Source organism: Cryptomeria japonica, chromosome 8, assembly GCF_030272615.1.
Source record: "Cryptomeria japonica chromosome 8, Sugi_1.0, whole genome shotgun sequence".
Taxonomy (NCBI): domain Eukaryota; kingdom Viridiplantae; phylum Streptophyta; class Pinopsida; order Cupressales; family Cupressaceae; genus Cryptomeria; species Cryptomeria japonica.
Window position 1 is genome coordinate 262,575,932 of NC_081412.1, and position 27,483 is coordinate 262,603,414.

Below are 27,483 nucleotides of genomic sequence, written 5' to 3' on the forward strand. Positions count from 1 at the left end.
CTTGCAAGATTTTAACGTCTTGACGATGTGAAAAGGTCCAAAGAGGTACATTTTATCAAATGAATATAACTTGAAGTGCTGTCGGGGAGATCAACAGGGTAGCAAGTCCGGCTTGAGTGAGGTCCTGATCCTGAAATTTGGCTAAGTCTGGAATGTCCTGATCCTGAAATTTGACTAAGTCTGGAAACTGAAAAACCTCCAAAAACTAGATTTTGCAATATAACTCCTGGAGGTCTGAAACCACTCTCAAACATCCTGAAAGTATATATGGAATATAACTTAAAGTATAAGAAAGAAGAAACATAGAAGGAAATGTCACTTATACTTAAATGTTATATTCCATTAAAATTGTCCTGATCGAGAGTGCGAAAAGTCAAATTTCGCTCGTGTCCTTCTCCAAGGGTCCAGAGCGAAATGCGCTCGTGTCCCTCTCCAAGGGACCAAGGCGAATCGCTCGTGTCCCTCACCAAGGGACCAGAGCGAAAATGCTTAGTTGAGCCATTCCTGACCTTGTTTGGACGAATCGAGACATCAAAGGCATGGTGAAGGACGAAATGAGCATGATAGAACATCCAGACTTGATCAAAAACAATGAGATGATGAAGTTTTGCCTAGAGGGTCAAATTCGCTCCTGTCCCTCACTGAAGGACCAGAGCGAAATTCTTCATAAGGTACGATCTAGGCAAAGATCAAGCAAATTTTATGTTCGAAGGCAAGAAAGGAGGTCAATCGAACCCGTTGAAGACAAATTGAAGATTATCAAACGTCAACAAAGGACCAAAATGCTTAAGTTCGCTCCTGTCCCTCAGGAAGGGACCAGAGCGATTTTTGTTGTAGATGATTTTCTCGCCAAATTTCAACCGATCTCAAGGCATGAATGAATGAAAGGAGGCATTGCAAATCCGTTGAATATAATTTTCGAAGGTGATGAAGTAAAATGAGGCCCACAAGAGCAAAATCGCTCCTGTCCCTCAGTCAGGGACCAAGGCGATGAGGTACGTATCTTCCCACTTTTTCATTTTTGGGCGCTAAACAAATATTTTTGAATTTATTTTAAATGCTAAAAATCGATAATCTTTGAAAATTCAATTAAAATGGCATTTAAAATTTGCGCAAAACATTAATTAATTATTTTTGCCTTGTAAAAAAAAAAAAAATCGAATTTATTAATTAATAAACAAGGAAATTTAATTAATTAATTATTGTTTGCAATAAAAATGGAGCGCTTGAGTTTATTTTATGAAGGTCGGCCTTTGTTATTTATTAAAAATCATTTATAATTGCTTTATTTTTACACAAGTCGGCCTTAAGGTAAGTATGAGGTGAGCGCTATAAAGGGAGGGTGAAAATCTTCATTTTCACATCATCATTTATCATCTCTCATATGCGACTTGGAGAAGGCAAAGGAGGAACGAATTTCATTTCAAGCTAGAAGGCGCTAGTAACTTCCAAGGTGGTGCGAATTTAGAGTTTCCACTTGTGCGAACTTGTCAAATCCATTGGAGATCACGTTAAAGACTTGAAGGGTGGTGAAGTTGATAATTTGAAGAGGAGATCATGTTGAAGACTATTTAATGTCAATTTTGCTTAGGCGATTTTGTCCTTTTTGCATTCTAGAGTTAAGCTCTCAAGTAAGGTATGGCAAGATCTCTTGTTTTAATTTCAAATTTTGATCGTCATTGCCTTAATTTTGAATTTTGAAATTTTGTTTTGCCTTAGCTCAGTTGTTTTTAGGAAATGATTAATAAAGGACTTATCATTAAGTTTCCTAAAATTTGCTCTCTAATTTATGTTATGTATTGCAAAATCATGTTACTAATTTTGAAATGTTGTGTAGGCGTCAAATGGAGGTCTCTTCAAGGAAAATCAAGCCGGATCAAGGACGGTCTTCGCCAGGACGATCAAGCCAAGACATGGGCGACCTCTTTCAATCCAGCGTTCCAAGGCGAGGTACATCGTCATCCTGCACATCAAGGACAAAAGGAGTTAGAACAAGAGTTAATTAAAGATAGCCTCTCAACGACATCAAATTGAATATCTAGCAAGCTTCAAGTGTCAGATGAGGTGGCGTCCTAGTCATCATTTCTCCAATCAGTGAAGTCCATCTCAGCATGTCCAGATTCAATGTACTTAACTCATGGAAGGTGGCACAAACTCCGATGTACCTACCCCGGCTATCCATTGGTCGATTTTTCTAAAAGGGACATGTGTCCAAGCAATACAATTTTATCATTGGTCAAGCATTAAATGTTATGTAATGGTTGTAACAAACCCTAATTAGGGTTTTCATTGTAAAATCTTGGCCATTGATCTTGAATTGATCTAAGCCATCAAATTGTATTGTGGGCACTATATAAGCCCAGGCATTTCATTTTGTAAGAAAAAGATTTTTAGATAGAATTAGAGAGAGTTGTAAATAATTGATAGAATAGCAATTAGAGTAGAATAGGAGGACAAGGCAAGAAATTGTTGCCATTGATTGTAAACAAACTCCATTTTCATTGAAGTAATGGTGAAATATGTCGTTTTCTTGCAATTTGCATGGTTTCTTGTTGAGTCTTCAATCTTAGATGGTAGATGATTAGATGAATGGAGGAAATGTGATTGATTAATGGTGGAATTCGTACATCCATACTACTAGCAGTTTGTTGATTGCAGACTTGCCTTGTGTAGTCAACTGGAATCGTTCAGCCTAAGCTCAATTTCAATTTGTCGCTTCTTCATTGATATGCATCAACTTGGATGGTATCTATGCCTGCGGTGATGACTTGAACATCATAAAGCTTCCCATAGAAGATCGCACTAGTCTTGTGTAGATGTTCCATTGATGTCAAAACAAGACCTAGTTAGAGTTTCATCAAAAATCAAATCATTGCTCCTACATTCTTAGTATTAGGATTAGATCCTCTCTTCGCCCTTATCCTTTTTCCATTTTTTTAATCTAAGTTAGTAAGAGCCTGTGTCCAGCAAAGCAGATCGGAAGTTCAATGTAAGTCCCCTTGTGATTCCAGCAAATCACATCATACCACTGGAGCTTGTCCACACGTGGAGACCCCACTAAAAGAACCTTGGAGTCTACCTAACTGATCCTTTACGCGAATCTTCAGCAGTTAGAGACTATTTTCTCAAGAGAGGATAAGATGCCTTTAGGTATTTTATTCTGTGTATGATTGTGTACAAAATACACGTCAACAGTACCCTAAATCAGTAGGGATTGGTGCTCCTTGGGTTGCTGCCCTAAATCCTTGTAATATTGTTGTTTCATTGCAAGGTTAGATTGGAGCAGTAAACTCCAGCAGCATTTCACACCGAGGTTTTTTTCACATTGGGTTTTCCTCGTACATCCAGTGTTGTATGATGCATTCTTTGTGTGTGATTGTTGATTAGTGTTTTTCTTACTTTACCAGTTGCACACACATAGTTGGAAATTGTTTAAAATCACTGATTCACCCCCCCTCTCAGTGACATATTGTGTTCTACACAATATGTGTTCCATATTTCAATCACATAGGAGGAATCCAAAGGTGAAGCATGAATGTGATGGGTAGTCTCCAATCATCAAGACGTTGGCCCAAGTTAATGCAATGGGCAGATGAGATTCATGAAATTGGTATGTTAGTGCTAGGGTATCCATGATTACGGAATGTTTTAGAACAAAAAGATATACTATTTGATTTGCAAGGTTTTTTTGGACAGAAGATATTCCAATGGAAAGATGCAGGACCTCGGATCGATGAGCATCACTTCAAAAAGAGGATAGTTTCCTCTGAATTAACACTACTTGCGAGCAAGAAATTTGGGGAAAGAATTGTCATGTCCCTTCACCCAATTTAAAATATTAATATATTATTAAAATTAAAATAAAAAGTGTTTATTGACACTAGCTAAAATAAAAATTAAAGAGATGTGTATATATGTATGTATGTATATGTGTGTGTGTGTGTGTGTCTATATGTATATGTATCTATAATAACCAGAGAAACGAGACTCACCCGAAATCGCCCAAACTCGGCGAGTCCGAGTCCGAGTCAGGCCAAACGAGTCCCAGGGGCTCGGACTCAGACTCGGCCGAGTCTGGAGAGTAAACTCGCCAGACTCGCCGAGTTGGCGATTTTGGCTCAAAATCGCCAGACTCGGCGAGTCCTGAGCCCCAGACTCGGCTACTGGCTGAGTTAATAAAATGACCAAAAAAAAAACATTTTAAAAAGTAATAAGTTTTTTTGGAAGGGCGAAATTTGACATTTTGGTCTCTCCGTCAGGATTATTTGATGGAATATAGGAAATGTCACTTATACTTTAAGTTATATTCCATATATACTGTCAGGATGTTTGAGAGTGGTTTTGGGCCTCCAGGAGTTATATTGCAAAATCTAGTTTTTGGAGGATTCTTTAGTTTTCCAGACTTAGTCAAATTTCAGGATCAGGACATTCCAAACTTAGCCAAATTTTAGGGCATTTGAAGATCAGGATGACATTCCAGACTTTATCACTCACCAACTTGACCTAGCTTGGACCTTCAAGGATGATACTCACTCACCAAGCAAGACCCAATTAGCAACAAGAGCAAAACCAGGCCCTAAGGAAGACTCTCAAAGAAACCCTAATTCAGACTTGTAATAAGTTTTTTTGGCCTTGCGGGGCGCTACCCCTCGACCTCGCCCTGTATCGCGACAGGGAGCACGCAAGTTGCACTGCCCCTTGACCCCACCTTGGGGGCGCTGCCCCCAAACCCCTGTTGAAAAATATGGGGGAAATTGCGTCGATAGAAGTAGAGAAAATTTAACCTCCGAGTCTGACATTGATTGGATCGACCAGGTAGATATAGAGGTTGAGATTGTAGCCATGGCAGAGGAGGAGCGGAGAGCACGAGCACAGACAGGAGATTCAGAGGCAGATAGTGACACGGATGTTCCTGATGTTGGTGAGCATGGCATGGTGTCACGGGGAGCGGCTATGGCAGTCGAATCATCTAGGACCTACCTTAGACGCCTTCGCAGGGGGCTGGGGCCGGAGGGTGCAAGCTCCTCTGAGCCATAGACTTGTAGTTGTATTTACCTTTGGTATTTGTATGAAACATTTGATGATGATCATATGATGACATGGATTTTTTATTCCATGAGTTTTGTAATATTGTATACATTTGACAATATTTATATATCTATGTTTGTTATTTTCTTTAGCTACAATTTGCGTTTATGCTTATGTGATTGATGTATACTTGTGTATGTAATCAAATGAGCCGAGTTTGATGATGTTATTGTGTCTTTAAGGTGTATTCAATAAAGGGTGTCTGAAACAAGTTTTAAATATTTAAAAATCTCTAAATTTCTTGAGTTTTTCACTATCCCGAGTCCAGCCGAGTCTGGAGCCGAGTCCCGAGTCCGAGTCCGAGTTGGCCTTGCCGAGTCCGAGCCGAGTCCGAGTCCCGTTTCTTTGATCTATATGCATATCTATATGTATCTATATGTATATCTATATGTATCTATATATGTATCTGTATGTATGTGTGTGAAATGTCCCCCTCTTAGTAAGCCATCTCAGTGATTTCTTAGCTTTTATGCTCCCGAAGGATAAGTGGAGAAATAAGGGAGAGTTGAGTTAATTATTTATAAAGTTATCAAATAAATAATTAAAAAAAAATTAAAAGGTGACTTTATATTTAATTAATTTAATTGACTAAATAAAAATATTATATCATAGAGTCACTAAAGTAACTAATATGTTTCTAGAAGCTTCTTGAAGGATCCACCGCCTCGGAGAAAAAGTATAAATAGAGGGATCAGCCAAGCTTCTAAGCATCCAGGATTTGTTATTTGCTTTGATGAATTTATTGTGGAGCCAAGGATTTCTGCAGTTTGCTACATTGGTCATTGGGAACGAACACTCCCATTGATTCGCATAACTGAGGTGGTGAAAGATCCTCCGAAGGGTTGCAGCTATTGGAGGAGATAACTCAGTCTTCTAATTGTGCCATCACACAATTTTGCTCATGGAGGCTTGTTTGTGCATCGATTTCATACGGGTAGTTGGGCGCTCCATTTTGTGAGTCTTGGCAATGATTTTTGGAAGGGTTTGAAGGCTTTTCTAAGATTGAAGGTGACATGAACAGTGGTCGTGAACAGTGGCGTTGCTACAGTGGTCGTGAACAATACCGCTACAGTGGTCGTGACAGTACCGCTACAGTATATGGTAGATTTTGAGCAGATTTAAATCTCCATGTTATTGCATTGTAATTTTGATCAGATTTAAATCTTCAGGTTCCCTTCATTATATCTTCATGTTATTGCATTGTAATTTTCTGAGTGTAAATCTGAAACACATTTTCAGGGCATTTGTATTGGCATTGTAGTCAGCTTGTTGAAGGCATTGTAATCTGATTTTATATCAGAATTTTATATCAGCAAACTATCATTTTTAAAAGTCTGAAATATAATTGAAGTCTGCATGACAAGTGTTTGTAAAAATGCCACTTACTTGTAGGTGTTGATTTGCATTAGATAAGTCATATATATGCTTTTGGAAAATGCCAAAAACAATTGCATCTTCATCCTAGTTCATTTTTAGATGTTGAAAAGTCTTTGCAAAACATTTTCTATTATACCATTTTGGACTCAGTACAAGTGAAAGTAATCTGAAATTTATAACAGTAAGATATCCCTTTGTATGCCAAGTATTCGACAAGATTCTCAAAATCAAAAATCAGAAAATTGAATTCAGAATTTGCAAGGGATATTACAGTGTGTGTGTGTGTGCATGTGTGTGTATACATATATATATGTATATATGTATACGTGTATGAATATATATATATATGTGTGTGTGTGTGTGTGTGTGTGTGTGACATGTGAAGAAGTAAGAGTTGAGGACGACTTGGATAATTAAACCCTCATAAAACATGTGAAACACCAAAAGAGGCCGACTTGATCTGAGTGTATAAGCAGTTTGGAAATATTTTCAGAGGAAATGAATGAAGGGTAAAATCCTAGCCGACCTGATTAAGAAGTTAAATGAGGTGAATACATATACAAGTTCAAATTGCAAATCATTTTCATCATACTCAAAATAATTCAAATGCAAATTGGAGCAGGTTTAATGTGAATTAAAGGCAGAGTGGAGGTGGATGCGAATTACAGCAGGGAGAAACAGATTCAATATGAAGGGTTGAATGAAGAAGGTGCTGAAATGAAAGAAGGCAGCGAACCCTGGCAATGAGGAAATCAGACTACACTCAGCTTGAAAGAAGGCAATTTCTTAAAAAAAAAAAAAAACTCTTGAACATCATTCAAAGCAAATCAGAGGCAGACTTCAATCCAGATCAGACCTGAAACAAGCTCAAAGTGCAGAATAAGAGGCAAATTCACTGCAAGACAAGTTTTGGAGCAGAAGTGAAGTTCGTAGCCAGAATGCAGATTCAACTCAAACTGAGACATGAGGCATCAAGAATCAGATCAAAACATAAGCAATCAGTCATGAGAAGAGGTGGAACTCAGACCTGAATCACCAAGTTAAGACCCTAAAAGCGTCAAAACTCAGGCTAGCAGGATCCTAAATTCAGCATTGAAGGAAATTGAAATCAGACCTCAAAATATAAGAATCGGGCCTGCAACACATAAAACCCAGAGATCAAAACGCCTAGAGTGCATATTAGATGAAAGATGTGTGAAATTAATGTATATCAGGTATGTTTGATGCTATCCTTGTTTGTTTTGCAGAAGATTAAGGAAAAGGGTGAAGGAGCAGGCTGTAAGCATTTCAAGGAAACATTGCAACAAAGAAGGAAAGCTCTTCACAACATTCATCAACATGGCAAGTGAAGAATAAGGACTCATCATCACAAGGTGAAGATCAACATCCTCAATGAGCAAATGCAAGAGATGAAATAATAAAGGAAGAATAAGAACAATGCAATCGAGGTAAAGGAGGACATCTCAGCAGCTTGCGGAGGTCAAGGTTCAAGGAAGGGTATCAGCGTAGTCAATGAAGAGGTGCAGCTCATGATCGGATGCAAGACTCAGCAAGAAGGTGAAGGGATTGAGATTCACTGGCATAGAGAATGAGGATCAGCTCAAAGATGACAACAGGTGCCGATGAATGAAAGATGAAGAGGACAGCAATGAGCATACAAGATCAAGAGCTAGGATATTTGAAGACATCACAATAATGAGGATGGATGAACAAAATGATACAATCAATTAAATTCCCAAATTAGAGAAGGCTGACTTAATCAAGGATATGCAAGCTGAGGTTGCGCTGACTCATCTTCATTTATCAATCAAGATCAACATGTCCAAGTTCAGCAAACCTAGCTCATTCAAAGGTGGAGCAAGTGACACTTGTCACTTCATCAAATATTGTTTATCTTACCTAACCTCAATTCTTACTGGTTAGAATTCAAAGTTGGACATGTGTCCAAAATATGTAATCAAATCATTGATCAAGTATTAAATGTAATGCAAAGTTAGTTGTAACTAGCCCTAATTAATGTTTTCTCATGTAATCTTGGCCATTGATTTGGATTTGATCCTGGCCATTCATTTTTAAAGGGAAGTCTATAAAAGGCTTGCTCTCCTTATTTGTAAAGGTTAATCGTGGCTAGATCATTAGAAGTAGAGGTAAAATAGGCGGAGAAGGCAGAAATTGTTGCCAAGGCATGTAAATAAACATACTTTTCATTGAATTTAAGGTAAATGGTAGTGTTTCTTTTACATATTGTATGGTTTCTTGTTATATCCTCAAAGTTTTAGATAAAGTTCATTGATTATGATGGAGAAGTGTGACACTATTTGATGAATCCTTCATTCATACCATTTACACTTTGTTGATTGCAAGTTGTAGGGCATGCTCAGCCTGAACCTAATTATTATTATGGCTAATTTCGATTGTGAATACTTTATTTGGATTGCACCAATATTGGATATTTGAATGGATGGTTTACAATATGAAGATCTTTCACTACCTTAGGAGATCACACTCTTTCGATGGCGTTGTCAGCTATCTCTGGTTAAGTAGAAAGTAGTTTCATGAAGGATTTGTCTATCAAAACATCATCCAATATTGGCATTGTCCTTAGGTATTAAGAGTTAGCATAGATTCTCTAAGCCCTTCCTCTTTTTTATCTTTTTTTTCAATTCAAGTCAATTTAAAAGAAAGCATCACAAGATTGCAATATCAGATGATCTAAGTTCCAGCAGGGTTCAAGCACAACATAAGTCCCCTTGTGATTCCAGCAAAAACACATCAACACACTGAGTCTATCCACATATAAAGTCAAGACCTGAATATCGGAACCTTCGAGTCGTCTCATTTGATCACATAGTTTAGCATCCGAGAGGTCTTTTATTCAAGAGAGGATAGAATACTTAGTATTTTATTCTGTGTTGCATGAGGTCATAAAAAACACATCAACAGTACCCAACCCCCCCAAAAAAATGCCATACCAGCATACCATACCCATGCCTGATTCAACAACCTAGAAAAATAATGCATCTACCACATCTGCATTAAGCCAACTAGAGAAACTCTGATGTATTTCATGTGATAAATGAAAACTACTGTATTTAATTCCTTTCAAGTCAATATTGCTTCTCAAAACAACCTTTGTTGTGGGATGAAAGCATTCTATCAGTTCCAAGAGAAATAGATGTTGATTAGCTGATCAGGGATGAATGAATAATAGCACTTCACAAATGACAAATTCAAACAAGGTACATGAAAATTTAGATGGCAACGCTTAGCAAATGCTTCTTCAAACAAGAGCAATTAAAACATCTTGTGTTAGCATAATGAATTTTATAAGTAAGAATTTGCTGAAGAGTGTAGCAATCAATGCATTATATCAGTACAAGGATCCACTAATACAATTAAAATAATCTAATCACACCCCACAAAGAGGTATATTAGATTAGTATTATAGATAATCCATAAAAGTTCACAATAGTAATAATCAGAAGAATTGGACTTTTCCTATAAATAAATTATTTTAATTTAAATAAGGTGTAGCTTCTGATATCATTATATTGATTTATCTTAGAAGCAACACATTTAAATCACAAGTATCAGATAATATAAAATGAGCATTTTACAGAGAATTACATTTAGCATAAAATATAATATAACTATATAAGTAGAAAAAGGGTATCACATTTCTCGAGTAGTAAGCACGAAAGGGCTTTATTAAAAGAATTATAAAATATAACATTGTTAAATCAATTGATCTTGTGCTTCTTAGAATACTCACCAGAGAATAGATGTTGCCTAAAAAGTCAAAAGGCACTTCCAGAGTTACTGCAACCTACAAAGTTAACAGATAAACCAGTTCATACAAACTATTAAACTATAGTCCCATATAACATAATACTATAGCATGAGACTTGTAACCTAGAAAGGCCCTAATATGACATAAAATTCTCCTCTCAACACATAAACAATGAATTTTCATTCACATATAATGGCATGATCAGATTTTCTCAAGAAGAGTTTGAGATACAAACATAACCCGAACGTACTTTGACAGAGAGATCACAACCATAAAAATTGAGTGCATAGCATTTTAGATTGAAAAATTTTATTTTAAATATTAAATATATTCCATTCTCTACTCACCTCAAATGAACCATCAATTTTTTCAGTGAAAATTTAAAATACAAGACCCTCGACAATATGAAAGTATTGTAAAGTACCAGCAAGAACACCTTAACAAAATGAAACTCAAAAGAAGTTATCCAAGAGAAGCCATAAAGGTGGAAGTCCATGACCTTAGATTTGACCAAACAACTTGGTGCATCTCTTAAGCAGTCTGAAGCGACCCCTCCATATGCCCTTACCAACCCTCCAGCTCCTAATTTTATCCCTCCAAAGTACCTGCAATGATATATAAATAAATACTGTGAAAAGGAACATAACCATGTGCAAAGAAGCAAGCAAAAGCTCCTCAATGACTATGTCAACTTCTTTCTTCAATTCAAATGTGATAGACAGACAACATTAATCATTTACCTGATTACCACAACCATTACTCTATCTAGTCCTGAAGCAACAATTGCAGAATGGATTGGTCTTCCAGCTTTACCCACAGGCTCCCCATCATCATTGAATCGATACATGTCCCCAATCTGTATTTATTTAAGGAAAAGAAGAGACTAATTTTAGTTCTCTTAGATTTATGTCACCTCAAGAATCTTATAATGTCAGCAAGAGTTAAGAAATCACTTGCATATTACTAATATCACCCACCTTGTAACCCCAGCAATTATGTGTCGCACGTGGGTCTCGGACCTGAAACAAGAACGCATGAATACTAAGAATTCTAAAGTCAATTCTTTGACAAAGGCAGAAAATACAATTTTCACTGGCTGTGAATTTCAAATTTTTATATAAGTAAAATAATTCAGCCAGAATTTCTTTTGAAATGCACAACCAATACAATATTTTCTAGAGGAACCAAACGATTGATATTGGCACAATTTTAGCATAACAAATACACCTTACAGAGGACCTATAAATCCAAGACATTAAACCTTTATTTTTGTCCATGAAAATAATAATCATAAAACACTTCCACAGATGTCCTTCGTTTATCAAAATAATACTTATGTGCCAAACTGAAAACTAGTAAATGGGGAATAGTTAATTAAAATGGTTGCTGATAGGAAATTGCCAATTTTCTCATACCATCTGTAAGGCCAATAGGCATTTGTACCTCTCTCGTCAACTTTTAGTTGCATGTCTATGGTTATATTATGTTATATTATTTTGTATTGGTTGACTCACACTTGTGGATACAAACATACTGATTTTGGCTACTCAATGTGTGTGTGTGTACGCACACATGTATTATTTATAATAAATCATGTATAAATGATGTATTCAACTTCACTATTTTCGTAAAATGATATGCTAGAAGATATAATTCTGTAATTCTAGATCATTGCTTTGAAAAATTATTTAACTGAAATAAAAGTGTTCAAATGTGATCTATTTGATGATTGGTTGATTTTACCATTCGCATTGGCTATTTTTACATATTGAACAATTGTGCCAAATGTGTGATTGAAGTCTCCTGTAATGTCCCCTACTAGGAGGGTTGCCGATTCCTCTAACTTAATAATAGTTCTGATCTGATCTGATCGATGATCATGTTCACTGGATGCTTTTGACTCCTTTCCTTTATATCTCTCGATGTGAGGGAGAGGTCACACCTCTTCATTATGGATGCCCTTTGGCAAGAGACACACCCTTTCACCATTAGCACCCTTTGAAAGTGTGCAACTTGTCATTACTTCTGCCCTTTGAAAGGGACACAACCTTTCACAATCAGATCTGCACTTTTTATTTAAATCAGATTTGCACTTCTGATTCCCAAATTATCCCCTTCTCAAAATGAGGTTCTCTTCTCCCTTTTATATCCCATGTTTGAGGTAGTCACAACTTTTCCTTCCATGTCTTTTGAACATTCATTAACTTTATTAAATTTTAATTATATTTAATTATATTATTTATATTTTAATTTAAATTTTATTTTTATTCTTTTCATTTTAATATTATAATTATTTATTATTAATTATATTCCAAATTGGGGACATTACATCTCCAAGTACAGGTAAGATCCCAGTGGTGGTTAATTGGAGGCATTCACATGTTTGTCTATTCTATTTACCTATCTAAACCCTATCAGGGTGTAAGGCATGTGATGTGTGAAACCAGTTAGCCCTATCTGAATTGCATGAGATTTTGGATCACCGTTGTTCTTGCAACATTTTTGTATTCTTGTGTTTTCTCATTATTTTCTATTGTCTATATTACTTGTTATAAGTGAAATCAAAATAAATTTTAAAGTGGAATGTTAGCATGCATGTGAAATGATTAAAAGGGCTTTTCAAAATAATAGTATGCTTTTCAATTATTTAGAAAACGAATGATTCCTTAATAAGCTATAGAAAAAAAAAAAGCTTTAGGGAAACATTGCATTTTAACTTGAAAGATATTTGTATTGCATATGATACAATGATTTGGAAAATATATTACATTCAAAAAAGGGTTGCTTTGGAAATAATTCTAACTTATCAATAAGTGAAAATTGGATTTAAATTAGATATTTTGGATTGAAAATGGATATTTGTTGGAAATTATTAAAAGTGACTTCCTCAAATGTGAAAAGGATGAAAAGTGAAATTGATGTTCGAGATAGGTTTATATGCAAAAAGGTTTCATTCTATTCTAGGACTCTTTTCCCTTGTGAGCTTTTGGAGAGCCAAAAGAGGAGTAGAGTATTTTTCTTGAAACCATTGCTTGTTTGACTGCTTTGGAAGAGGATTGTGAAGCCTGGGAAGTGGATTGATGTCATGCCCCCGCCATAATCCCTCAACCACCATCGATTAGAGAATATGTCTTATTCATAAGACTTCACAAATTTTCTGCCATTGGGAAAACATTGGATAATGCTGCGATTAAAGAGAGCGAATCGAATGAAGACTTGGACAAAGGGATAATGAGTATTATTACTCAGAGATGAATTAGTAAAACAAAAGGAGTATTTTAGGAGAAGACACCTCTTTGCATGAGTCATAACCAAGGGGAAAGGATCAAAAAATGCCACCCTTCCATAAGTCATGCCGGTGGGAGGGGACATGATGCTTTGCTCCAATAGAGATGGTATAAATACAGCAAGCCGATCAATTCAAGAGGGTAGAAAAGAATTGGGTCAGAGGAGTTGAATGATCAAGAATAGATCTGATACAAGACAGCTAGATTCAAGCATATTGTAGTGCTCCTCCCTGATTCATCTCGTCTTTCTGTACATCAGGGGATTATATTGACCTAGCTTAGTTTACCTTATGATGATTTGATGGTAACATGCTATGCACTAACCCTATTTCATGATTGAATTGGATATGAAGATGAGTATATATTTGATGATTTATATGTGTTCATTATTCGTGATGGATCACACTGTTTACGGGATTTTGATGACATTATGATTACGCTAACACTACTCTATGATTGTGATGTTTGAATTGATGCTACAATGTTTGTGATTGTCTTCTAGTGCCTTCGTGATTAGAGATGATGTCATACCACTTATTGCGAGCATGATATGGCGTTGCAATTCTCTATCACTTGCCTGATCATTAATGATGTATATATGTTGTATCATGTTTAGTGGTGGTTGCAAGCTTGCAGGTACTGGACATGGACTCCACCTGGTCTCACAAGTCTGAGCGTGTCCTATCCCAATGGCAAGTTGTCGGAGATGGCATGTGTTTCCCTCCCATACTCTAGGCTTAGTTGTTCACCTTGTGAGTTGTGTCGTGGAGTAAGTTGATGGTTAGAGTCTTGTGTCGGTTTTGACCCTTTGTCGGGTTGCCTAAGGTGTTGTGAGTATGTGATTTATATGTAAATTTATATTTGATTAATATAGTATTAATACTATAGTTGATTTATTTGATGGCTTGATTAATTGGTTATTATTTGGTTGGTTAGTTAATATTTATTTCTATTGGCTTGGTTAATGATTAATTGAGCTTGATTTATTTAATTAATTGACTTATTGTTTATTGGCTATTTATTTATTTGGTTTATTTAGTGTTTAATTGATTATTTGGTATTTCATTTATTGTTGAGATTAATTTATTAATTTATTTGATTTAATGTTTAATTGATTTGTATTAATTGTTTATTGTTTATTGATTTATTATTTAATTTGATTTATTTATTTATTGTTTAATGGTTAATTTATTATTTATTTATTGTTTATGTTTTATTATTGGTTTGATCTTATATTTTATTACGAATCTCTATTTATATGGCTTTCACCCATTTAATTCATTTATTTAATTATTAATGGGTATGATTTATTGATTGCTTATTTGTGTTTATACAACTATTATCTTGTTGCTATTGATAATCAAATATAATATAAAGTTTACCTGCCCCTTATTTCTATTAGTTGATTTGAATGGGTAAGTAAATAATATTGTTAAATAATATTTGCCTCGAATTTGTGCATGGTAGGTATAATCTATAGTTTATTGGATTTTTCTTATTGGCCAGTGATTTTCTATAGTTTCAAGTTTAATTTTTATTTATTCGGTTGCCTGTGCATTTTGTCGGGTTAGCATTTCTGGATTTTCTTTTGCATATTGGATTTCTTGGTTGGAGATTTTTGGTTGCTTGGATTTGGCCTAGATTGGATTTGTGGATTGCACTTCTTCAGCTTCATTTGCAATTACTTCAATCTTCCAGGTTGGAGATTTTCTTCTCACTGTAATTTTACCTTTCTGAAAGATTGTATGCACCGTGTTTGCAGAAAGATTGTATGTACCATGTTTGCAGAAAGATTGTATTTGGGAAAATTTGGGGGAAAATGTCATGAGATAGCTCCATATTTCAAGTTAATATTATTGTTGTATTATTTAGTTTGGGTAATTGGTTTTAAATATTTTGTTTTGTTTGCAATGAGTTATTGTCTGAAACTACCGTGAACAAATCTGTATGTGAATTGTATATTTTATGATGGTGGAATGTTTTGCCTTGGGTCCTTTGATCAAGTGAAATGTTGTTTTCACAGCACTTCTTTTTTTGAGTTTTGGGAGTGATTGCACTCCCATTTCGTGAATTCAATTGTTGATTTTAGAGCTTTTCCTCTCTAAGTGTTGCTGAGAGTTTCTGTGACAATTGGAATGAATCTGTAAGTCTATGAATCAATTAATAGTTTGAATTCCTCTTGATTATCAAGTTCGGAAGGTTATTGTGTCCTTTTGGGTGTTTTAGGATTCAATTTTTATGCCTTGATGATTTCCGGAGTTGGTCACGTTCTTCATTCTCCCGTTTCTTGAGATTTTACAAATGCGCTAAAAGAATTAACAAATGCTCCAAAAGAATTAACAAATGCGCTAAAAGAATTAACAGATGCTTTAAAAGATTTAACAAATGCTCTAAAGGATTTAACAAATGCTCTAAAAGATTTGTCAAATGCTCTAAGAGATTTGTCAAATGCTCTAAGAGATTTGTCATATGCGCTAAAAAATTGGTCAAATGCGTGATTCTGCCTTTTTAGTGGGTTTTGATAATTTTGTCAGTTGTAATCAATTTTTATGATTTTGGCTTTTTACCAGAGGCATGTTGTGATGTCCTTGAGGTTCTTGGCTCTGTGTATTGCTCAGATTTGAATGTTTCATTGTTATTTGGACTCCGGTAAGAGGGATATTGCTTTACCGTTGAGGATTGTGTGTATATGTTGTTATAGCTCCAGCAAGAAGGAGAATACCTTGTTGTTGAGGATGATTTGAGTATGCTCTAGCATGAGGTCTGTGATCCGTTGTTGAGGATTGTATTTTATTATGGTTGAGTAAGATGTATGGTGCCTTACTCTTGCTTATTGTTATGTCTTTGATAGTGGAGGCTCTTGTTGCATGTTGGCTTTATGGATTATGTTATACTTCAAATTGTATCAATGTGATTGTGATTGTGATTATGTCATTTGTGAGCCTTCGTGATGTTGTTGTGATGTTATTTTGATGAGTGTTTTCCCCAAGGCTATGGTCCATGGTTGGGAGAGTGGGCTCTTGCACGTGTAGGACCGAGATCATGAGCAATAGACTGCTAGGAAAGGGTCTAGACCTGTCATGGAACCACATGAAGAGTTTATGTTTAATTGCAAGTGATAACCATAATAAAATGATTAGTGGGTTGGGTAATTAGGAATTCACTTAATCAAGATAATGAATTTGAGTTGTATGCCCCAATGGTGGGTCCCAGGGAGGTGGTTTTGGGATCTATGGTTGGGAAGACCGTTGGAGCGGTAAACCGGTAAACCGACCTCCCTTGTTTGGCTCCAAGGTTGAAGCGGATTCCACATGAGGTTAGCATGTGATGACACTCTTCCCTACATGTGTCCATTATCTTTATGCCTTGATTTGTTGATCATGCCTCTGGGAGTTATTGATTTATGATTAGCCTTGTGATGTGATGTGATGTGATTCATTGTTATGCTTGTTGTCTTGTGGATGTCATGTTGAGTCCCTTGGTTGTTAGGTGTCAGCCTAGGTCTTGAGCATGAGTTGGAACCCCATGTCATCTCCTAGCACGGGGGGTGGTTCCTATTTGGTTCCACATGGTCGGGTGGTTTGATGCCTTCTTCCATTGGGATGTTCTTCATTGGATGCTTGCATGCATGGATATGGATTATATTATCTCATCATGTGGATAGATCTTTGGAGCATAATTCATGTAATTGGAATTGATATCATGTTTTTTTTGTATCTTGAGGAAGATGTAATAGTAAAGAGAACTATGTAATTTATATCTTGTGAACATATGAATTAGGACCTGTTGTAGGTTGATTCTAGAATGAGATGTATTGGATAAGGTCGCTGTAAATGGATATTCGATGTGTATGTAGTTCTAGATTAGAAAGGAATCAATTGATTTAAGTGACATGATTGGATTATCTTGTGTATATCTTGTGGATGGTAGTGGATATGTTAATGATCATGTATGCCTTGATTTAAAAGATACTAATCCTTAATGTTAGATATCCTTGGTGTAATGCCCCGCCAAGAACGCCGAAGGAAAACCCACAACAAGGGTGAAACAATTTTTTTTTTTTAAAGTATAAACATCATAAGTGCATTTACACAACATGCACGATAACACAAGCGGAAGACTTACACTAGAATTCCTTAAGGGTTACCAGCGAAGAATTAACTCCACAAGATAAATTTCCACATATACCATTAACCCAAATATTCATCATTAACTCAATGATCACAAGAAGCTATAAGCAAATACAGATACACCATTGAAGGATTGAAAGGAGATAATATAATTCCACTTCAATAAGCATTTACACATCTCATAAAGGAACTGATAAAAACATCCCAAACACAACTCCATAGGACCCCAAAGGAATGACTCGAAGGTCAACTGAAGTAAATAAAAATATACAAAAAGAGGCTAATCGAGGAGGGGTACTACACTTGGAATATGGAAAAGAATGAGTAGTTGTAGATTTGTATGGACTCTATGATACTTCTTTATGTGAAGCTGATTTCTATGTATTGAGATAAGAATATTGAATCATGATGACATTGAAAATGTAAAAGAGATTATGCACTTGTACCATGTATTCTTATGTGATAGGACGTGATGATGAGGTAGTCGAAGTTATGATCTTGTAATGGAATAGGATGTTGTATTCATTGTATGATACACGTTGTAAGAATGTTCATTAGGTAGAAAAGAGATAGAGATCTATATGGATTAAGATTTGAAATGCTGAGCTATGTGTGTCCTTATTGTAGATATGGTGCTTTAGATAATCTTGTTATAAGTAATCTCATTGGAAAGTAACTAGCACTGTTGTATGGACTTGTCAATGATTGTGTATATGTTATCTTGATAGGATGTATGACGAAATTAGAAAAGGGAAAAGAATTGGATTTGCTTACATGTTGATAGTGCTATTTGGATTCATATTGAGTTAGATGGTTAGTGAAGAAATGGGGGATTAGGAACACTTGGAATTGGTGTTTTAAAATGAACTCAAAGAGCTAATGGGAATATGATAGTATAAGTGTTTGAAAATTCATGATTCTCATGATAAGAGAGATAGTAATGTAAATGTTATAACAAAAGTTAATGGTTTTATGATATTGACGTGTTATGTGTTATTGCTAGTAAGTAATGACGTTAAAGTACCCTAGGGAAAAAAAGAATAGATGAATGGATGAATGATTGTAGGTACGCATTGAGTTGATGATTATTATTTAATGCTACTTCCACTTGCATTGTATGAGTTTGTGGTTATCTTCATGATGTTTATGCATTCGTGATATGTTAATCTATGATTTGAAGTAATGATAGCTTGCTATGTTGCATTGGTAGATGTTCTTTAAAAAAAAAATTAGTTAGTTTATTTATTTTCTCTAGGGTATTTTGGCGGGCATTACACATACAATCATTAAGTATTGCACTCGTGATTTGGTGGTAGGCAATATGATGTGATTCTATCTATTCACATGAATAATATGGATGCAATAATGTGATTCTACATTTTATTATATAATCTCGTGTATAAGATATAGACAATAATGTGTAATTCTTTATGTCTATTTAAATGCTACAATCAACCATGATAGGGATAGTAAGGGAATACAAGGAGGGGAAACAATTATGAGGTCCTCTTCTAAGCACATGGTGGTGACAGATAGTCCCATGAGGCCAAGGGGGTGCAAGGAGTGCCCCGCCCTTAGGCTTAGAAGGGAAAGAATGTTTCGGACACCCTATTGTAGGAAAGATCATTTAAGGCACCCTTATCCTAAGTCTCCTATGATTGAATTCTATTAATGAATTATATATCATATGACTAAAATAATGTTCCTAACCCAAGTAGGAAAGATCTATTTTATGGATTATGCTTTCAACGAGCTCAGAATTGTAATTTTAGGGCAAAAACTAGGGCATTTACTAAAGGGGACATTACAATTGAAGTGTGTTTGAAAGATTGCTTGTTAGAGGAGAAGAATTCACCTTGTGATTGCATTGGCTTCATAGAGGTATTTTCAATGTTTGTTTTGTTCTATATTTACAATGCAATTTCATAAAAAGAGAGATTGTAAACTCTTGTTCTATATTTATAATGCAATTTCATAGAAAGAGAGATTGCAAACTCTTGTTGCATGAAATGGAAGATTGTATTGAATATTGTCTCAAATCTATCTCAAGCTTTTAATTGGAATCTTAGTTCAGAAATGATAGTTGTAGGCAAAGTATCAATTTGATAATGTTGTAAGACCATTGGGTAGTTCAGAAATTCAATTATTTTTATTTCATAGTACAAGAAATTTGGAAAATATGAATTTCATGCCCAAAATCTTGCAAAATGAAAATAGATTAGAAAAGAAGAATACAACTAAGGCAATTGCAGCTATGATGAATATCCACTTGAATAAGGTGAGAATTGCATTCACTATTTTTTTGGTATAGCATACCATTCCATGTTTTGACAAGTCCATATTGGGAGTCGTTGGTCAATGTATTAATTGCTGCTAGAAAAGGTTCAAGGTACTTAGTCCATAATTTGTGTGGGTTGTTGTTGGGCAACGAAACCATGAAAAACGATGAGGTCACACTAGGGGCTCTAAAGAGAATTTGATGCAAAAAAGACTGCACTATTTTGTTTGACAAGTGGACAAATAGCAAGGACTACACATTGTCAACTTCCTAGTGGCTTCGGGTAGGTAGTTGGTGTTCTTGAAGTAAAGTGATGCCTTTTGTTTAATGTCTCTTTTTTCGGTTCAATCCAACTTTTTTTGAAACTACAACTTTCATGGAGAGTGCCATAATAGCACAAATTAAAATATTCAGATCCTTCGACAAGAAGCACCCACTAAGGCTCGTTGGAAAATAATGTCTCTATTCAAAAAAACTAAAAGCTATTGAACCCCTATTACATCGAAAACAATTTGTTTTATAGACTAGTCAGTCATGTTAGTGATTCCAAGTGCAACTCAGCTTTTTTGGGGCTTCTGCTCTGCATTGCATGAGAAAAGGGAACATACAGTTTAAACCACCGAGAAACTCACAATTATTTTTCCACTGATTGTGGCATGCTTCAAATGGAAGTCCTAGCAAAAAAGAACCAATTGTACAACTCCAAAAAGTGTCAGATCCTCCTTTGCTCCCAAGGAGCATTGTGTTGACACACATCCTATTGTGTTTCACCCCATGGCGGTCCCACTTTTTGGCTCCTTTGACTCTCAACCAATAGCATAGTGTTGCCATGTACCTTCTTTAACAAGCTCCCAAAACTTGCATCTATGTGACAAGTGGCGCAACATAAAATGACCCTCCTACAAAAGCTTTTGCAGATTTTACTTTTTAAGAGCACACACTTGGCTTCCACATCTCTCACTGGCACTGCATAGAGAAGAGCTAACCATTTCTTAGGAAGAAAACATGTACCAAGTGAAGAGCACAAGAATATACTAAGAGGGAGGGGGAGGGTGATTCAGTATATTAATAAACTTTTACTTTTTGAACTTTAATCACAAGTGTATAACTTATCTCATAAACATATGCATTGTATATTACCATTCACATGTGATCTAACTACTATGAACACAAATAGAACACAAGATGTATACGTGGAAACCCTTACGGAGAAATCCACGGCAATAAATGCTTATATGAATATCTTCTTTTACAAGATTTGTAGGCACCAACCTACTAGAGGCACCAAACCCTAAGTTTGTCGATGCACACCAACTCCCACTCTTGAATTTGTAGGCACCAACCCACTGGAAGCACCAACTCCCACAACTAAGCACCAACTCAGCAAGAGACACCAATCTCTTATTTGATAGGCACCAACCTACAAACTCTTCAATGACTGATATGATTTACTCCTTCATCCAAGTATGATCCAATTACAATTTTTCTTCCTTCTCAAATCCCAACGCACACCATACAACATCCTTGATCAAAGTTCATACAATAAACTTCTCTCAAATATCTGCTTGAATCTGCTTAATTAACCTGCTTGAATCTGCTTCATAAGTCTTCTTAAACTTGTCTCATATGTCTGAACAAATCTGCCTTGTATGTTCGATCAATTCTAACTCATACATATTGTTGATGTATGTACTTAACCACACACCACATTTCATCCAATCCTCATTTCTCTTATCTGTTGCTTGTGTCTTTCTCATAAATCATTTTCACTCACTTGTCACACACTTTCTTTTTAAAATCTTCATTACTCCTACTTCACATCACACAACACAGCACTACACTTTTGCTAGATCTTTTTATATCTTCATCACACACCACTATCTTCTCTCACACATTTCCCACTCTCTGAAATATATTCTTTTATTTTAGTCACATATATTTCTCTGCAATTTTCAACTCAACTTACACTCCATAGAGGTTATATATTATCCACGTACCCTTCATGAAGAGTGCAAAACTCTTTTCAAAGAGTCAAATCCTTTTCTTAAAACTATCAATAACTTCTAACTAATGTTATTTCTTTTCATATTTAATTTTTGTTATTGCATCAATCAGATCATTCCCTTTACAAACTGTTTTGCTTCCTTTTGAATAACTTAATCGCATCTTTTAATAGCATCTTATGATCACACCATTTAGTCAAACCATATTAAAAACTAATCGCACTTCTTCATAAATCGTGCAACTTAATAACAGTGTTCCACGGAAACATGCCCCCCGCCCCCCCCAGGCCCAAGTCCCCCCGTCTCCGAAACTTTTTCCCTTTGTTCCCCCATCCCCGCAGCTCATCCCCCTGTCTCCCCGTCCCCAACGGCCATGGAACAATGCTTAATTATGCATCACTTGTTTGTTATAGTATTTGCTTAAATTGTTTATCTTCAAATCTCACCTGTTTTCAAAATACTTGAAAATATTTTTTTTTGGCTTAATCGCTGTCATTAGTTCTGAATGGGTTCTTCATAGGCTGGTTCTGACAATAATTATACAATACTTTAAGCTTAAGCATGGATTACATCACTTGTCTGAGAATATCGCACAGCACATAAGCATTGATTTGACCAAATCATTTAATCGTTGTTTACACCTCATAATGAATCGCTGTTCATAGAATGAAATTGTTGTATTATTAACATAGATCCTTTGTCCAAAAAGAGCGGTCGACTTCAGATTAGAGGTCAAGGCTTGATTGATAGTCACAAGGTTTTGATCACTGCCCTTTATAATGGAACATTGTTGTTGATTTATTTAATAATAAATCATTGTCTTTTAATGATGCACTTTCAATAATCTGTTCGTTGTTCATGTAACTTAAACGCTGCCTCTTATCACTGCTCATCTCTTAATGAATTTTCTGTTCATGAAGTCTCTCTTAATTGCTACTTTTCTTTATTAGATATCGAGCCCTTGATGTATTAAAATATCTCTATAACATCTACTTTGTATCTTAAACAAATTGCCACTTTTAGAATATATTGATTACCTCTCAATTCACTGCATCATTGGTAGCTAGATGAAGATCGATCAAGGACTTGTTCTTTGAAAAGCATTTAAAGTCTTTGTATTAACAATTCAACCAGCATCACATCGCTCCAATTCTTGTGATGATCGGACCCTTAAGTCTTTGCATACGGTAATTAATCTTTGGTTATGATTATGTCCCATGTGCTGTCTACCATAGTCTTTAACTAAAGCAATGCTCTCTGTATTGATCAGCAAGTATAAATGACTTTCAAACATAATCGGTCTGAATAACCATTTGTCTTGGACACCAACATTTATCATAATATTCTGCCTTTAATCATGTTCTACATAAGCATGTCTGTCAAATAATAGAGTTTATTTATTGTAGATGGGCCACCAATGAATTGTATCATTTGGATCTATGATAATGGAAGCTATCTTCATCTGACGTACAAAGTCTAACAATCTCCAACAACAGTGTCAATTGCTTTGGTTGACTTGTGCAAAGTATCATTATCGCTGCTTCACTACCTTCTGCTTATTTAAGCCTTCTTGACATCAATGAAAACATTTCCAACACCAAGATGACATGCATCCCTCTTCCAAGAGGCATCATACTTATCCAAAATATATATATATTTAGGCCGCTCCAAAAGTTTGGCTCTTCTAACTAAAATAACATCATTGTTTCTATTGATGCCTCAAGCCTATTGACCCAAAATGTAGAGCCTCTCTACAACAACAATGATGGAAGTGTTGAAAGACACAAGACAAGTTTATAGTTACTAAAAGCTTCACACAGAGCTATCAGATTGATCATGAAGAGATATTTGTACTAGTAGAAAGACAAGAGACTATTAGAATGTTGATGTCGTTAGCAGTTCAAAAGAAACAGTGCATTCATCACATGATTGTGAAAAGCACCTTTTTTAATGGGTACTTAGAAGATAAAGTCTATGTGGGACAACTGCAATATTTTGAAGCGCAAGGGCAAAAACATCAAGTCTACAAGTTGAAGAAGGTTTTGTATGGCCTCAAGCAAGCACCAAGAGCTTGGTATGCTAGGATTGATGGGTATTTTCAGGAGAATGGCCTCAATATAAGTAAGAGCGAACCTACCCTTTACTACAAACAAGAAGATAATAATATTCTTATCATCAATTTATAAGGTCAATGATTTGTTGTGTATGGATAGTACTTCGAAGATGAAGGATCAATTTAAATTTTCTATGATGAATGAATTTGAGATGAAAGATATAGGTCTCAAGCAATATTTTCTAGAAATGGATATTTATCAAAGTGAGGATGAAATTTTCATTTGTCAAACAAAGTATGCAAAAGATATGCTGAGGAAATTTGATATGATTAATTCTAAACCAGCCTCAACTCCAACTGCTCATGGAGTTGTGTTGTGTAAAGATGATGGTACTGAAATTGTTGATGGGATAGCTTACAGAAGTATTGTTAGAAGTTTGATGTTTCTAACCCACAAAAGGCCTAATATTGCTTATTCAAATTCTCTTGTTTCAAGCTACATGAAAAAATCATCTAAAATACATATGAAGACAGCCAAGAGAATTTTGGGATATGTGAAAGGCATTCTAAATTTTGGTATTCATTACTATTCTTATAAAAGGTTTAATTTTGTTGGTTTTAGTGATGCTGATTGGGGAGGCAGTTTGGATGACCTAAAGTCTACATCTGGTAATTGTTTTTCTTTTGGTTTGGGTTTTGTTACTTGGAGCTCAAAGAAGCAAAGTACAGTTGCCCTTTCATCCACAAAAGCAAAGTATGTTGCTGTCACCTCAGTAGGTACACAAGCATTATGGTTTAGAAGAGTTCTAGGAAAAATTGGAGAGAAACAAATCCAGCCTACAGTGATTTTCTGAAATAACATGAGTACAATCAAATGGGCCAGATTCCAGTCCATCATAGTTGGACAAAACATTTTGATCTAAAATTTCAATTTATTAGAGGTTTGGTTCAAAAGAAGGAAGTCGAACTCAAGTATATAAAGACACTAGAACAGCTTGCAGACATTTTCATTAAGGCAGTTGAAAAGGTCCAGTTTTTTATAATCGAGATCAAATTGTGAGCCCTCTCCGCATCAAAAGGGAGTACGTTGATAAGTGATGTGAATCAGCCAGTTCTGCATGCCATTCACCACCATCTACAGTTTCTATCTTTTTAGACAGTTTTAGTTAGTTGTTTTAGAAAGCTTCCAATGAAAACAATCTATTATTAGTCTGTTTCTGTTATTTCCATAGAGATGCTATAAAGCAATGCATTGAACGCTGTTCTGCAGTTGCTTTGTTTTAAAAATGATACAAATTTATTTTTTTTGTGTGTGTGTGATGTTTAGTCTAGGCCTTTAAAAATTGTTGTAACAGTCTTCATTCAAAACAAAACAGAATTTTCTTGCTGATATATCCTGCAAATTTGTGTATGTTTATTTGACACTGTAAGTAGTAATTCTATCTGCTATTTGTTATCATATTCTTTTCTCTTGGTTTTCAAGAACAGGTCTGGCTTTTCAAAACCTACAAGATCTCCATCAATTCTCTAAGGAAATGTTTTGTGAAGAAGCATAGATATTGAGATTTGATAATGTAGATTACAAACATTCATCACCAGGTGGATTGCCAAGCTAGAATTGTGAATGAATCAAAGCCATAGAAAACTATTACGGTTTTATTTCATAAGATGCGTAAATGGCATAAGTTAATAATACAAATGGATAAAAAAAGCATTGTTTTAAAATTTGAAGCGAGGTTATATAGGCTCAGTTTTATAATCAGTAATTTGTGCAAATAAAACTGCCCATAAAAATCATTTCCCCTCTTGGTATGGACATCTTCTGAGGCACTCTTGGATGGTCAGGGACAGCTAAAAGATTCTAAATTCAGTTGGCAGTGATCGGTTTTTCTTTGGAGGACAAGATGCCAAGCTACATAGGATAAGACACATTGCCACGCATTATGGGTAATTTGTACCTGTTTAAACAAAATTGAGCTTTGATTGTTGCAACCTAAACTTTAGTGGGTTAGAAGGATGTCAATTCTTCGGCCTCAGGAAACAGGCTGAGGGAAAGGGAAATTATTTTCTTGTCTATGTAGAAAATGATTTTGCTCATAATTGTAATGCTCAGTTAATGTAAATCGTTTGTTCTGTTGAGAAATATAAGGTGCATTTTTAAAAAATAGAGGGTAAACTCGATCTTCCTAATAATTGTTTTCAGTGTCAATCCATTGAACATAAAATCAGAGATTATCCCTTAGTCACCCACAAGCCAAAACCAGCCTCAAAATCTGTGAGTAAAATAGTTAAGAGAATGGTTGGACTAGTGTTGGCAGCTGCAAAGGTGGTCACAATGGGCCCAATAAATCCAACAATATAGGAAACAACAATGGTGTGACTTCCAAAGCCTCCACACCTATGTCCCATCCTTGGCCTAATGCCAATAACAAAGCCAAGCAAATGATGGTGGCTTAACCTGACCATGCCTGCTCTTATGGCAAGTATTCCAAGGAGGTTAGTAAGCCCCTTTGTTCTAGAACTCCACTCCCTATAAGTGTTTTATGCAGACTAGGTGGTTCAAACCTCTTCTCCATTGAAAGGTAAAAGGCCCCTTGTGGCCCTTCTGAAGAAGGGTAATTTGTTCCTGAAAAGTGTGTGATGTCCCCATCTAAACGATCAAAACATGATAGCATAATAAATAATAATACAATTGAAATATATATATATATATATATATATATAACCAGATAAATGAATGAGAATGAACTAAATAAAATCTTAATAATAATAATAAACAAGATTTAATATGTAATTTATATTTATTAAATATTAATATTAATTTCATAGTTATCAAAAAAAATAATATTAATTATTAATTCAATAACTAATAATAATATAATGACAGATATTAATTATTTCATTACAAATGTTAATGAATAACTCTTTAATTCTTTTTGGTGTAATTCCTTATCCCCCCTAAAAGACAAACTTATGGGGCCCACCTCTTAATGTTAGAGTCCTCAATAAAAGATAATACAGTCCTACGTAAGAGACTGACAAGGCAGCAATTTAATAATTACTAAATTGCAATAACCATGGTTTCTTATAGAGCAGCGATAATTACAAGGACAATTTAACAAAATAAAGACAAAGTCTAAGGTTCAGTCTTAAACAGAAAACCATTTCCAGCACCCGATTTATGATAGACGAATCATAATCTGCCATTTATCGGTAATTCAAGAATATTAATGATCGATAGATTAATTATGAAGAGACACGATGGCAGAATATAGAATACACAGCAAAGACATGTATTTTGTCATATAGACCAACCGATGACTAATATTGAATGATACGATTAGTTACACAAGTCGATTTGTATATGATACGATTACTTATGCAAGCCGATTCATATATAATAAGTATAAGCCGACTCATATAGAAACGGGATCTACTTTATGTTGAAAGAATAATCAACGGACATTTTGAGGTGGT

General features: G+C 35.3%; 1 protein-coding gene across 3 annotated transcripts in view; it reads right to left on the bottom strand.

Moving 5' to 3' along the window:
* Positions 1 to 27,483, bottom strand: part of LOC131066502 (uncharacterized) — a 107,525-nt gene that overhangs the window by 60,023 nt on the left and 20,019 nt on the right. For all 3 annotated transcript variants that reach the window (XR_009111677.2, XR_009111678.2, XM_058001272.2), the window contains exons 2-5: positions 11,233 to 11,274; positions 10,996 to 11,111; positions 10,755 to 10,860; positions 10,238 to 10,291 (exon numbers count right to left, since the gene is read on the bottom strand). Coding sequence is in view for 1 of the 3 variants with exons in the window: in XM_058001272.2 (XP_057857255.2) it covers positions 10,238 to 10,291; positions 10,755 to 10,860; positions 10,996 to 11,111; positions 11,233 to 11,274 (318 nt within the window). In the remaining 2 variants the exon portion in view is untranslated. The remainder of the gene's footprint in view (positions 1 to 10,237; positions 10,292 to 10,754; positions 10,861 to 10,995; positions 11,112 to 11,232; positions 11,275 to 27,483) is intronic.